We start from the raw sequence: 15983 nt of genomic DNA on the forward strand, positions 1-15983 counted from the left end.
TATATATATCAGTAAGTAAAATGTTGATATAAGGAAGTTATTAAAAAATAAAAGCAAAATTATCTTTTACTTTTATAGCAGAAAAAAATTACAAATGAATGGTGGTTTTAGTATCCTCTTAGGCCACCTCTAACACTAATGGAGAATGCTGTACGATAGGGCATTGAGGCATACAAGCCTCTTGTTAAGCAGTTCTCGTTCCACAGTTTCTGCAAAAACCACCATCTACATAATTGTTCAACTTACCAAATCAGTGGCAAATCGAAGAATCGAGCAGGCAAAGGAAGGGTGGGGTAATGTGACGGAGGAACTCTTGCCGTGAGTGGTCGAGCATTGCGTTTTTTTGTTTTTTTACGTAACCAGTGATGAACAGCTGACCCAATTCTGAGTTTACAACTATCACTGTTCAATTCCGTAACGTAGTAATTTTGGACCCCCCCCCCCCAGAATACAAGGGAAGCATCGAGACAAACTATCCTTCTTGGAGGACCTTTTGATGAAAGTAACACGCGATTATATTGCATAGAGTGGAAAAACCACGAAAACCTACCACGGTTATCCAGACGGCAAGAGGATTCTAGCCCATGATTCGTCTATCATTGAAGATATTTTATGTCCGCACTCGAGCCGGGAGCAGAACCAGCCAACTCTGGGATCGAACCTGGGTCACTTCTTTGGGACGTGAGCGTTCTATCTCCTAAGCCCGCAGCACGAGCATTGCTTTTTGAAAAATGGATCCATAGAGGCCTGTTATGGGTGGCAACGCGTGTGGTTGAATGATGCCATGCGAACATACTGCTAAGCTGTCATGGAGCACTGGATCAATACTAAGGGTGTCGCATGCCTAGGCACCGCATACCATGACACCAGCTGTAGAAGCGGCATGCTGCTGTACAGTGTAGACAGGATTGACACCCACCGTTGTCTCTGTTTAGAGTTATATCGCTCTCGGTGGGATCGGACTGTAACCGACTAGAACCAGGACGTTTTTAACGATAAATCCGGATTGAACTTGGGGAGTGGTAACCATCATGAACAAGTATTGAGGTCCTGTGATGAGCGCCTCAATTCTTTCACGCTGTTCAGCAGCACAGGTGATGTGATGAGTGAGCTTATATGCATACATACTTGACAGTATTGCATCTTTTATTCACGATAGATGAGACCCAAGAGGGAGCTAAAACCTTCATTTATTTGTATTTTTTCCTGCGATAAATTATAATTTTGCTTTGATTTTTTTTTAATTAAGTACTTGTATGAAAGTTGCATTTTCGAATGTAAAATTTCACCTCATTCTGACGACTCCTTTTGGGTGTACTAATTTTTACAGCAATAGGTGCTCATTAATGCCTTAAAATGCAATCACAAATTTTTGCGGTAGTTCAGAATTGTTTCCTTTTTGTTGTTTGTTTAATTTTTTTATTTTAATACATAAAAATTATACACTTCCCATAATAATAATTTATTCTTTACACATAAAAATTATGCACTTCTCATAGTAAAAAAATTTGTTTAAAGAAATAATGGATAAAGCAAAAGATTTAATTAACAAAAACTCATAGAGAAATTAAAGGTATTTTTGAGTTTGTTTTGGGGTGTCAAGGTTGATTTGAGGTTTATTCGAAGTAAGTTTGATTGTTTGTTTGCTTATTTGAAGTAAGATTTTTAAAAAAAAGAACCTTAAAACATTAGCCTACTAAATCAAGATGTATTAAGTTGTTTCAACATCAAATCTACGATATAGCTGGGATATTTGGGATGTTCAGAAGATATCCCCACCCCCTCTTACTCCCACTGGTTTAGGGACAGCCCTGCAGGATTCATGGTGTCAATTATCTCCAGCACTACTTCATACATTGATCGAATCCATGCCGGCACTTCTTCGTGCTCGCGGGGGCCCTACACGATATTAGGCAGGTATACCAGTTTTTTTGGCTCTTCAGTGTGTCAATAATTAAACCCGATCTAAATTAAAATAATTTCAGAGTTACATATGAGGCTGTTTTTGTGAGTCGTAAATGAAGTTGAAATTGAGGTTTATTAATGAGGTTATTTTTTGTGCAAAACATTACCTGCATTTTCTACCTCAGAGGTATTTTTTTACATTTGTCAACCTCAAAACACCTTATTTTTTTGTAAGAGAATATTTGATAAGTTGTCGATTGATAACATCTGTGCAACAGAATATCAAAATCATCTTTTTAATGAATTTGAAGCATCATAAATATTTACTTTCATCATACCTGAACTAGGAAAGGAACAGTCAAACATCCTAAACGGCATACAGCATATCCTGATCCCACTGCTACAGCCCTTATAGTCGTAGGAAACACCTAAAGTAGTTTGTTATTAATAAAATAAATAATAGAATATTTCACAACAAGAAATGAATCATTAACAATGTTTTTTGTATTGAAGTTAGCAAATTTAACATGACCGAAAACTTAATTTATCCCATTTGAACAGTTTTAAGAAGAAGATTAATAGAATATTGAAAAGAACTTAAAATTATTGAGACAATTAAAAAATTGATATTAATAAATGAATTATTAATATGATTTGTCTTTTAATTCATGAAGTCTAAAACCGACTTTATTTATTTCCTGAATTGCAAAGTTAGTATAAAATATTTTCATGTGAATTTAATGCATCCTTTGTAATAGTTTTCCAATTCGTGAATATTCATTGAAGTATCTTCTTGATTAGAGCTGTTTATATCAAGTCAAGAGTGCGTCTAAGGTATTGATATCTGGCTTCTTTCTTTATAGCTTGACACAACTGGATACGTCATCGTTGGCATCGATCATGATTGGTCTTTGAAAAGTGACATTTCTTTATGTTAGAAACTGTTCTTCCTATTCTATGCCGAGTAGGTCTACCTCAGCAAGTATGCATTCAATATGCGATCTCATAATAGATTATAGTATCATGTGATAATCTCGTAGCTTATTAATTCCTGTAAAATAATGAAATATGTAACTAATACTTAGCAAAACAAAGGAAATGGACTTTTTATTTTCTTTTATTAACGAAAAGAAGCCGACAAACAAGCCGAACAACTGCAACGTTAACACGCTACCTTGTTTAAAATCAACCAGATGACGCTGAGTCTACTGATCAGGTGGTTGTGTATCAGCGGTCTTCTTCTCGAGTTGAGTGCATTCTATTTCAGTACTTTGTCTATTTTTTGAAAAATTTGTTTCTATCTTCAACTGTTATTAGAAACACTTCAGCAACACCACACCACTGTCCAAATAACACTTCATTTCAATGACTTCAAGCATGACTACAAACCATATTTTTTTTTTATCTGAATGCTAGTTGGTATATTGATTTATTAGTAGATTTGAGTCACATTAGTTAATATTAAGAAACATACTTGATGATATATAAACATACTTGATGACTTGTATGATATAGCATTTGGTTCAAAGTAACTGTTTCAAATTACTATGATCTTGACATATTTTATCAGTTTGTTTGTACTGTTTTTGATAGGCTGTCATGAAATTGGACATATTAAGAACTGTTAACAGCTGTTCTTAATTCAGAGAACTGTTAACAACTATTCCTAGTTCTGTTAACAACATATTAAGAATTGTTAAGAAACCACGGTTCCCGGCAGATCACCGAAGTCAAGCATCACCGGCTGCGGTCAGTGTGGGGGTGGGTGACCACTTGGATCAGTCTGTATAGAGATCGAGGGTGTGCGGTATTGATGATCACTAAAATGTTCTACCGTAAAGTGCTCGACTTCGAGTGCAAGTCGTCAGGCTACCGAAGCAGGGATGCCATCCCCTCTGCAGAGGATCAAAATTGTGATGGCATGTCTTCGGATCACCCTCAGGGATGTTTCTCAGACCGTCGCCAATAGCCCATTGTGCAGCATTGAGACGTAAATGAACTACAAAGTTAAGAATAACTGGAACACATAGAACTGATATATAACATCAAAATAATCTAAAATATAAACAATCAAAGCCCCCCAGCGGGCCGAGGTAAAATTATCAAACGTTGACAGGTCCGCGGTGATAAAAAGGTTGGGGAACACTGCTTTACACTATTGATAAGCAGTGCTGTGCTAATATTTAAGATATTTTCTGGGAATACATTTATATTATCGATTTTGACACACGCAATGTGTGTACGTATGTATGTACGTATCATACATTTTAATTACATTCATTTGCACATTCATTCGCTGCAAGTACAAAATGTATTATTATACAATACACTATACTATCGGTACTGTAAAATATAATTATATAATGGTATTCATTCGTTTTGTAATTGTATATGTAGATTACTTGCTATCATAATTGCCTGTAATTCCATATTTTGACTACTTATAATCACGATTACAAGTAAAATTGATTACCGTAATTGGTTAAGTAATCACGATTACAGTTGTAATCAAAGTTTGCAATCATGATTACAAAATTATTGATTACTGTAATCCGAAAATGCAATCGATTACATTTTTGCCTTACTCTGATGTAATCAGAAATCATGATTACCTATAACCGAGATTACAAGTAATTAATTATACAGCAATAATTATTTGCAACCAATTACAGCTGCAATCGATTTCTATAATCGACGCCCAGCTCTGATAAAACCTGTTAGAACTTTAAGCATTGGTGAAAATGAAATTTGTCTATAAAATCACTCCAACACTTACAGAGCACTTGCTCTAGACAGAACACAACTTGCTCCAGACAGCGGATAAATAATTTCGAGTCTTTTAATCTATAAATCTTTGTCTAGTAAATATAATTTACAGTGTTTTATTTACCACTTCTTCTAAATAATTCAAAGATTGGCTGCACTTGAGCCATGTTTTACCTCATAAAGAGTTGACAAAATTAACCGAAACTTTGCAACTTTTAGGTTGTAGTTATCGGTTTTTATTATATATTTTGTCGAAGCAGTTGGACAAAAGATTTACTCATTATATTAACTCATTTCAAAATTGTGAATGTTTGTAATCATGATTACAAGTTGTTGNTATTTCTTTTATGAAATAATTTAAATGACAAAGGTCAAGTTTTCTGGAATGTCAATTTATTCGGGGGTACTGCGTTTTTTAAATGAATAAAATATGACGTTTGCCAGTTCCACAATCAAGTCAATGATTTACTGAGGTTTCTGCACAGAAATCTGAAAGGGGTTTTCCATTTAGATCAATGTTCATAATTGCGTTTAACGCTTCTTGTTTAAGACCAGTACGTAATGTGTTACAAGAATTGCTGAAAAGCCCCTTTCAACCGCTGCAGTACTCCCAGACAGAGAAAATATCAATTCCATTTCAGGGTCATTTTAGAAGTGAGGCGCTAGACTCTTGAAAGATAACAAAAATTGAAAATGTATCACGAACATTAACGGGAAAATGGCCGTCCGCGCGGACGTCGGATTCGAGAAATTCGTTGTCCGCGGGGAATTTTTGACCGCCGAGGACGGGCGGACGGGCTGTTTTTCGAACCCTGACTGCAACGTTAACTCGCTATCTTGTTTAAAAACAATCAGCTAGCGCTGAGGCTATTGATCAGGTGGTTGTGTATAAGCGGTCTTCTTCTCGAGTTGAGTGTGTCCTGTTTCAGTACTTGGTATATTTTTTAAAATTTGTTAATTTTTTCAACTGTTGCTAGAAACACTTCAGCAACACTTCAAAAACACCACAGCACTGTCGTAAAAGCTTTTCATTTCAATGACTTCAGAGACGACTACAAGAAATGTATTTTTTTTTTTATCTGAAATGCTTGTTGTTATCTTGATTTATTAGTAGATTTGGGTTATGTTAGTTAATATTAAGAAACATACATAGCTCATTTGATTTAAAATAACTGTTTCAAATTACTATAATCTTGACGTATTTTATCAGATTGTTTGTACTTATTTTTTGGATGGGATGAAATAGATGACATATTAACAACAACTACGACACATAAAGCTGTATGGGTTGTTAAGTTTATCCGCACTACACCGTGAAGTGTGGCTTAATGTAGACAAAATTACTTCTTATACAGGAAAAAAGTATTTTGAAAAAGTATACAACTCAATCTCAAATATATTTTGTTTTATTTTATAACCGTTGTTGGACAGCCGACTCAATTTTGAGTTTACGACTATCAGTTCACCTCCGTAGCCTTGTAATTTTGAACACAGCGCAGAAGACAAGGGAACATCTGGATCAAGTATTGGTAGAAAGTTTTGTTTTAGTGGAGACTTTTCGATGGAACTAATCCGCATTTGCGTTACGTAGGGAGAAAAACCTTCCAAGGTTAGCCTCACGGCAAGGGTACTCTAACTCTTGATTCGTCTACCACTGAGGATATTTTACGCCAGCACTGTGGTCGGTGAAAGCCGGATGCGGAATTCGTATCGACCAGCCATCGCTGTGATTCAAACCCGATTCATCTCATTAGAAGGCGAACGCTCCATCCCATGATCCTTCACAGCTCCGATCTCAAATATAACGAGAATGCGGGCACAGTCCACATTGTTAATAAAAATTATGTTAAGAATAATTTATTTGCCAATTGTGATTTAAAAAAAAATGACAGCTGTTATCCTCCTCTCACTGATATTAACTTAGTTTTATTATAAGCTGTAATAACAGTTTATACATAATTGAAAAGAAATCGGATTTTTTACATATTAAAACGAAGATATATAATATAAGTTTCCTTTTTTTCCTCGCAGTTGTAGTTTTCTCGTGTTTTTGTTTTCAACTAGTCATGAGTTTTGCGTAAAAGTATTTCACTTAAACATTAGCAAATGTTCTCTTACATTAAAATAAAATAAAATGGTCTAGCAGAATAAACATTCAATAATCTTACTTCACTTGTCATGATGGCGACCAGTTGAAAGTTTGCAGATAGAATACCTCTTGCACCAAACAAAATGATGAGAAGAAAAATTTTCCTGTAAAAAAAAAGTAAGAAAAAAAATCAGAATTACAAAGTGACATAAGAGCTTAAAAAATCCGGATTAAATTACTGTTTAAAGTACCGGCACTTTGAGGGCATCATTCGTAAAATTTCATTTTTACCGTAAAATAAGGGCCGAGATATCCCGACTGGGAGGGTGTTGGGCCCATGTTGGAGAGGTCATGAGTTCGATCCCTACCGGCAGAAGACGACGTGTGCGAAATGGGGACTGGCGCTTAGAGATTGATCATGCTCTGGTTCAGGTCAAAATTACGATCTGCGGATGGATTAAACAAAGTATATTACCATATGCTTTGTTTTACCAAACTTTTGTTTCTCTTTGTAAAACATTCATTTGGTAATTTTTCCGTTTATGCGGTAATGGTTAACTCGAAATTCTTGTTTCCAAAATTATAAATCGTATTACCACACCTTTAATAGAAAATATGAAACTAAAAAGTAAATCTAACCGGATAAATGGTTCTTAATGCCATGATCTGATGTATCATGATAAAATTATCAAATTTTACCACATTTACCTAATTTTATCACATATTATTAAACCATATTTTAGTGCTAATTTTGGTAAAACGTTTCGTCAAAAATTATCGACCGTTTTGTTGTATTGACCGTATCGTTTTGTTGTTTTGTTGTCGTAAGTTACATCATTCAGTGCGCACGTCATTACTGAATTTGTATAAACCGCATGTATTGTTGAAAGTAGTTGTCACTTCACTAACTAATTCACGTTACTGTGTAGTTGTTTCCGAGAGAAGTACGATGTTACCCTTAGTTATAAATTATGCTAAAAAAGTTATAAATTATGTTAAAAAAGCTAAAAGTTATCTTTAAAAATTATTGTTGTGACAAAAGTTACTAAGGTTCCAAAAATGTCTCAAATTCTTTTTTAAATTTTATTTACGTCACTTGTTAGTTTTTCTTTAAGAATTCTTGCTTGACCATTTAAACAGTGAGTTATTCGAACTTACTCGAGATCTAAAAGAAGAAGAACCGTCAGAAGGGCAGTAATGATGCAAGAGCCTCCAAAAAGCAATTTTCGAGAGCAGCAATCCACGAGAAAAGTAAAGATCAAAATTCCTGTTTTAGAACGAAAAAAATAAAATCTAAATTAATTTTGAATATCTGATATGCAGTGGGCTATAAAACGGACCACCCAGAAAATTTTTTGATCTAATCTTTGGTATCTTCACGTTCTAGAACATAATATTAATCTCAAATATGCTAATTAATTAGAGCAGAACAAATTTTTAGTTGAGAAATCAAACACACAAAAGTACTTTCTCTGGATGAACATAGTACCTTTTTTCGATAAATTTGTATTTTAGACCCCCAAAATATAGGGGGTAGCCCCTATCTGGGAAATATGATCTCAATAGTTTGATAAGGAGAGTAATCCAAAATCTGGATCTATTAATGTTCCTTTTTGCGTAATTCACCTTATCTCGAAAACTTTTTAATCAAAATGAAAAATTTCCACCCAATTATAATATTCGTTTATACAAAGGTTATTTCATACAAAATATAACTTTTAGTATACATTTATTATTGCATTGCTCCCGGATTACTGAAACCTGACATTGAAACCAGCTCCATATACTTACAAAAACTTTTAATATCATCTGGAAGTGTGAAAAAGTACAAAATCAATGAAAAGAGGCAATCAATGTAAAAATACCAAAAAAAGGGAGACCTCACAAGGTGTGGAAATTAGAGAGGCATAAGTCTTCTCTCTATACCTGGAAAAAGTATTTTGTAGAGTTTTTTGAAATAGGTCCGAACTTGAAGTACTTTTACGACAAGCTGGTTTCCATTCTGGGAGGCAGCACAATACAGACTCAAATTTTTGTACTTTGGAATATAATTGAACATAGTTTGGAGAGGAATTCATCTTTATGTCTAAATTTTAGTGACTTCAGTAAGTCTTTTAATTGAATCGATCGGGAAAAGCAGTGAAGAATATTGAAAAACCATGTACAAAAATATGCAAATTCCCATCATTATGAGTCTCCATAATGGAAGTAAAGCACACATTGAAATAGATAGAATACTTACAGACTGCTTTGATGTTCAAACAGGAGGAAGACGGGGATGTTTATTGTCTGTATTTTTGTTCATATTTGCTATTTATTAGATTATGAAGAATGCAACTGAAAATGAAAAAAGAGATACCAGATGGAATTTTAATACCAAAAGATTTTGAATATATGGATGGCATCGTCCTAATTTCTTCTAGATTCATTGATATTGAAAAGAAAACAGAAAAACTTAACAAACATACAGACCAAATTGCTCTGCAACTAATGAGAAAGAAACAAAAACCATGAGAATAGCTGCGAAAACTATAGATAGAACAAAAATAAATTCAGAAGAAGTTGTAGAATTTTTTTTTCTTCACATACCTTGGGGCGGTAGTAAATAAACAAGGAGGCAGCGACGATGATGAGCCAAAGAATCAAAAAAAGCTAGAACCTGTTTCAGAAAGCTTCAAAAATTTTAGAGAGCTTCAAATATAGATATCTCATCAGAAAATAAATGTTTTTAAAACTGTTGTTCGTTCCATGCTTTTGTATGATGCAGAATGTTCGAATCTCTGCAATAGAAAAACTGGAAACATTCCAGAACAAATGCTTAAGAATAATTTTTTAAAATTTCTGGCCTAACACTATTTCAAATACTGATCTACTAATAAAGGCAAAAATATCACCCATTCATCAGGAAATTTTGAAGAAATGATGAAAATGGACTGGACATTTCCTTCGTCTAAAACGAGACAACCCTGCTAACATCGCACTTACTTGGGCACATGATGGAAAACGTGAAAGAGGAAGGCGTAGAATTACTTGGCAAAGAAACATGCACCAAGATTGGTGCAAAGCAAAACTAAATGGATGGGAGGAGGCAAGGGCTGGCTCAGGACAGGGGTGCCTGGGTTGATTTGAGGCCTTATGTGCCATCTGGCGAGAAGAGGACTGGCAGACGGCTACAGTAGTTGAGCGAAATCGGTCGAATAGTTCTAAAGAAAACGAACTTTTATAAGATTCGATTTCTTAGGAACTATTCGAGCGATTTCATTCAAATTTTGTATTTTACCATGTAAAATTAAATTCCTTAAAATATAAAAAAATTGTATATCTTGCAATTCAAAATTTTTTTATTTCTGTTTTTAAATAGTATAATAAAAAAATGATAAATATTTACTATGTTTTTATGTAGTTTATGTTTTGAATAGAATTTTCTTTGAATAAACGAATTTTATAATTGTGGGCAAAAATATTTCAATTAGCTTCAAAATTTTTCGAGATACGGATAAAAACGAAAAAAAAGTAAAATTAACACTAAAAAATCCAAATTTTTGACCAAACTATGAAGACCATATTTTCCAGATTGCGGCCACCCTCTATCATGTAGTGGTCAAAAATCTGAATTCATTAAAAAAAAGAGGATTTTTTTCGACAGAGAAAGTACATTTTTGAGTCTGGTAGAATACCTGAATAACTTAAAATATCGTCAGCACTATCAAAAGTTATTCAGGGTGGTCCTTCTTTTGCGCATTGTAAGTATTCACCGGTTTTCTCATACAGGGATGAGTTGGGACATAAAGCTTCAGTTAAATCAAGATCTGTAGATTAAGTAATTATCAAACAATATACACAGTCCAGTCACATTAATGTGACCACCTGTCAAAAGCCAGAATAACCACCTTTGGCAGCGCCGACCGCTGTTCGACGTGCAGGAAGAGAGCCAATCAGGTCTCTGAAGGTGTTCACTGGGATGTTGAGCCATGCCGACTCCAGTGCCGTTGCCAGCTGCGCTAGATAACGTGGTAGAGGATCCATGGCGCGAACAACCCGATCGAGGTGGTCCCACAGATTCTCTATTGGGTGTAAATTCGGTGAGTTTGCTGGCCAGGGGAGTACGATAAATTCATCCTGGTACTCTTCGAACCACGCACATACACTGCGAGCTGTATGACACCTCGCATTCTCCTGTTGGTAGATGCCATCTTTCTGAGGAAAACTCATTCGCATGTAGGGGTGGACATGGTCCGCAAGGTTAGATGCGTACTTGTGCTGATCCATCATGCCTTCCACAATGATGAGTGCACCCAGTGAATGCCAGGAAAACATTCCCCAAACCATAATGCTCTCTCCTCCAGCCTGCAGCCTTCCGGCAATTGTTGCAGGGTGCTTGCTTTCAGACGTTTCACGCCTTATGCGCCAACGTCCATCTGTCCGATGGAGCATAAAACGTGATTCATCGGAAAAAGCCACCTGTTGTCACTCTGTGGACGATGTCTAGCAGAACTCGATAAACAGCAGTCAGCATTGGTGCATTAACCAAGCGTCTGCTGCGGAGGCCCATGCGCAGCAACGTTCGCTGAACAGTTGTTAAGGATACACTCTTGGTAACCCCTTGGTTCATCTGGGCGGTCAATTGCTCAACAGTTGCACGTCTGTTCGCCTGAACGCATCTCCGTAGCCTTCGTTCGCCTCTGTCATCTATGACCCGTGGTGCACCACATGTGCCACGCCGCTTGTTTTGTACAGTGCCATTTTTCCATGCACGGTATACTTTTACCATGGTGGCACGCGAACAGTTCACAAAATCAGCCGTTTCCGAAATGCCTCCACTCTTGGCCCGAAAGCCAATAATCATGCCCTTTTGGACGTCGGATAAATCGCTACGTTTCTGCATTACGCCAACGATTGAAATGCTTTCCGATGCCCTTGGACATCCTATATATGCATTCCACTGTGATGTGCTGCCACCTGCTTTCTGTGATTGGTTATTTCACGTTGACGTCGAAAGTAGGTTGTGGTCACATTAATGTGACTGGACTGTGTATTATGTTAAAGAATTTGCTTTGACTTACTATATGCGCTAGTATTTTGCAATAAAAATCACTTTATTAATTCTTTTTTTTTATTTACAACTTTTAGAATAAAGTTAATGCTTATAAAATGCTTTTATCGTGAAATTTTTTGTTAGGATACAATTCTATATTACAAAACAAGTAACGCAATCACGGAGATGCAATTTTAAAATAGCAATAAAGAATAAACTCATTTTTGTTAAGTTACTGAGTACTATTGAATTCTATCGGACGAATAAAATCTACCTGGCAATTCTGCTGAACTGGTCCATAGTAAATCAAAGAAGTTCCCGTTCGATAGTTTTGTGCATTTTAATACATCATCTATCTCTCTTTGATCACTCTCTGATGTGTTATAAGAATAAATTGCATTGCCGGATACGTTGTTACTGTTCTCTTCTAAAATAAAATGAAAAGTTGTGCATCAAAACGTTAAATCTATTTTAATTTTTGGTTTCGTATGGAGAGATTTAATGAGTGAAGCAAAAATGTCTTACCAATCATAAGTCCCCCTTTTTGAATAATTGTCGGTGTTAGAAAAATTATTCCATAATAAGTTGAAGCTATTCCCAACCTAAAATACAATGATTGCGGTTAGAGTTAAAGGAATTTTTTTTCAAATTAATAAGTTTCTTTTAAAATTCTTATTATTTTTTCATACGGGAAAAATATTTTAAAAGAAAGAGATTTTATACCAATGATTGTATCCTTTGTTCATTTGAACATTAAAAAATACATGTTTAAATCACACAATTTTAAACTTTTTAATGAAAGCTTGCATTTCAAAAATGATAAAGAAATCTCGCAAGATAAAAGACACTACTGCGAATTTTCTGAAAACTTATTAAGAGGCTTAGTTGAATTTCATTGCCGCATAATTTGTCTTCTTAAATTTGATTGTACCAAGCTATGGTTTAGCTTCTTCTGAAATGTAGTTCAATTTAACTCCTTGTATGATGGTTTGCTCAAATTTTTGCACTATTCTAGTTCTCATTAAGAATATTGCAAACTAACGGTGAACCAATGTTAAGGAGTGTGAGCGAACTGTACTATAACGGCCCGCATGACTTAGGTTTACACAATGCGTTAAAAAAAAAAAGAGAGAGTTCTTTTGGTCTAATGATCGGATTTTCACCATCCTCAGATTTTAAGAATATCTCAATGGTTCTTGAGTCTAACCCTAAATATGCTACCTTATTAATGCATGCGATATTTAAACTTTCGAAATTAGGCACAAAAACACACTTTCTCTGAACAAGCATACCCTTTTTTAGACGGATTTGGATTCTCGATTCTTAAAATAAGTGGATTGCCACTGTCTGGAAAATATGGTCCCAATAGTTTGATCAGGAGAGTGGTCGGAAGTTTGAACCCCTTAATAGATTAGTTTTCGCCGTCTTTGGCCATAGCTCAAGAATATTTTAATTTAATTGAAAGATGTTTGCACACAGTTATGAAATTCGCTTTAGCCAAAGATAATTAAATGCGAAAAAGAATATTTAATAATTAGTTACTATTTCGTATTACTTTATTTAATAATTGTAGAAAACATTTTGAATAGTAAGATAAACAAATGTTTATATCATTTTAAAGAATGGAATTTGTTATGGAAAGATACAAAATTTGAACGAAATCATTCGAAGAATTACTGAAAAATCGAATTCTAAATAAATGACTTTTTTAAATTTTATTTTTTAATTTCAATTTCTTGAAAATTGGTTTTAAGGAGAAAAAGAGGTCTAAATTGTCAACGTACGCTGCTTTTGACAGCGTATCCAAAGTTATGCATTTGTTCTCAATGCATACTTCTACTTTTTACCCAAAAGAGTAGCAAGAATTTAACTATTTTTCAGCACATCGACATGTTACCTCATTTTTGCCAAATAATAACTCGGTCATTTTTGGTAGCATGCCTAAAATAAATTTTCATACAGATTTTTATTTGCAGATTTATTACTGCATTATTTCGCACGTAAACAATTGCAGATTTGAAAAAAGCAGTAGTTAAAACATGAAGTAAATAGCAGAAAATGTTATTTAAGTTCTGTTAAACTCTTTAAATTTTATAGTACGATATCACTTTACTGTTCTGTAATTCTCACATAGAGTTTTAAAGTGCAAGAGAAAGTAACAATAATCTAATGTCCTTACCAGATGCACCAAAACAAAAGAGTTGTCTTTCGAAATTCCTTAGAGAAGAGATCTCTGAAACGGCCTCTTTCAACATCTCCGTTGAGTTCTTGCAATTTCCCAAATGGTAAATTGGAACCATTCATTTCAGCTACACTTTGTAGCAATTTAGTAGCTTTTGCGTACTGCTTGCTCACCATACAATATCGCGGGCTTTCTGGATACCACTAAATAAAATAAATAACAATTGGATGCCTGCAACTTGGAAAGATGTGAAGTAATTATGTCTAATCATGTGATTTAAATCCGATATAATTGAGTACATCAAGGCAACGGCCTGCGTGATTGGTTTCTGAATTGACAAATGTCATGATTTAAATACGATGACGACACTTGCATCTAATTTTTAACACTTCGATGTTAAATACAAAAAACACTTAGAATCTTATAGTTGATGTTAGTAATTATAAAATTTGGTAATCTTTAAATGTAATTGTAAACACTAAGTTTTTCAGGTTTAGTAAGTAAAGAATGTTAATTTATTCCTCTAAGTCAATTAAGTAGTTCTTAATGGGGAAAAAATGCGGTCAGTAATTTTTGATTTTCTGTTGTCTAGCCTCTGAAAGCCAGCTGCAAATCGCCCCACCCCAATCCTAAGCGCGGAGGCGCTTTAGGTGAAAATTGGGGGAAAGGTCTCCATTAAAATATATTGTGTTATACACCTGAATTCATCAGAAATCGGTATGCTGAAAGATTAATAATAAACTATATTTTTATAATCAAGAATTACAATCTGCCATCGATTTAATTACATGCCATGTGTAATCGAAGTTAAGAACTGCTAAAACGGGACAATATTGATGTTATTTCTAATTATTTATAGATGGAGGTTCTCAAATCTACACTGCTAAAGATTTTCGGCCGTGTTTAAAATTGTGTGTGTAAAATTGCTACAACCTTAATATGGTTTTAAGTTTAACCATATTATCCCACTTTTTAAACTTTGTAATGATTCTATGGTAAACAATACTATGGTTCTACTTCTACTTCTACAGCAGGGCCGAAATATACTGGTTGGCAGGGAGCTGGACTCATGTTCGTAAGAACGAGGATTCAAATCCAGCCGGCAGACGGCTTACCGTGTAGTAAATGGTGACTGGTACTGTCGAGTCACAAAGTACTCCATATTCCTCAAGTCAAAGTTACGATCTGTGGATGTATGAATGTGTCGGGTGTGACCAGGGCCGGATTTACGTATAAGCTAAATAAGTTGTAGCTTGGGGCCCCGAAATGGCAAGGGCCCCAGATCCAACTTTTTCCTTCTTTTTTTAAAGTTTTATTCGGAGCTGGAGCCCTCTGAAGCATAAAATACATTTTTTTTCTTTTTTACATTGGCGAACGCTTTTCAAAATCTAATAGATGTGTTTACAAATATAAAATAATTGTTACTCTTCACTTTTCTAACCAAAAGAGCAATAAAAAGGCCTTTTGACTGATGAAAATATCCTGTAGCTTTCGCAGCTACCAGTGATGGGAGTAGTCCATGGATCCTAAAAAGCGGTACTCTAGACTCCATGGAGTAGTCAAATAGCTGCCTCAATTTTACACTGTGGGAAATGTTTTCAGCTTCTTTAAATTGCTGTGGGCTCTTTTGTCCTTCTCCACAGAAACACCCTTTTGTCTGATTTCTGGGCAAAAAATTTCTAGGGCTGTGAGAGAATCTTGTTTAGGGTCATTCTGTTTCGAGATTTCCGTTGTGTCTCATTGTCGTTAAAGAGCTTCTCGTTTACTTTTAACTTTTCTTTTTTACAAAATATATTTTTTCCAATTTATTATAAAAGCTTTTTTTCCTTTTAATTATCCTAAATGTTTTAACTAGCTTAATTGTTTAATTTACTTAATTATTGTAATTGATTTTAATTTGTTATTTTCCAAATTAATCGTACATGAATCCGTGAACTCCTTTCTTTATTTATTTAAATGGTGGGCCACTATTCAATTCCCTCTTTGACAGGCCTATCTGCCAAAAT

The 15983-nt window shown here is 34.8% G+C and overlaps 1 protein-coding gene across 3 annotated transcripts in view; it reads right to left on the reverse strand.

The window, feature by feature from the left end:
* LOC107439093 (synaptic vesicle 2-related protein-like) overlaps positions 1–15983 on the reverse strand; it is a 36509-nt gene that overhangs the window by 5092 nt on the left and 15434 nt on the right. For all 3 annotated transcript variants that reach the window (XM_043047338.2, XM_043047339.2, XM_071180657.1), the window contains 6 exons: positions 13975–14180; positions 12321–12397; positions 12070–12222; positions 7919–8027; positions 6840–6924; positions 2244–2333 (listed from right to left, as the gene is read on the reverse strand). In XM_043047338.2, coding sequence (XP_042903272.1) covers positions 2244–2333; positions 6840–6924; positions 7919–8027; positions 12070–12222; positions 12321–12397; positions 13975–14180 — 720 coding nt within the window. The remainder of the gene's footprint in view (positions 1–2243; positions 2334–6839; positions 6925–7918; positions 8028–12069; positions 12223–12320; positions 12398–13974; positions 14181–15983) is intronic.

This window comes from Parasteatoda tepidariorum, chromosome 5 (assembly GCF_043381705.1).
Source record: "Parasteatoda tepidariorum isolate YZ-2023 chromosome 5, CAS_Ptep_4.0, whole genome shotgun sequence".
In the NCBI taxonomy this organism is placed as follows: domain Eukaryota; kingdom Metazoa; phylum Arthropoda; class Arachnida; order Araneae; family Theridiidae; genus Parasteatoda; species Parasteatoda tepidariorum.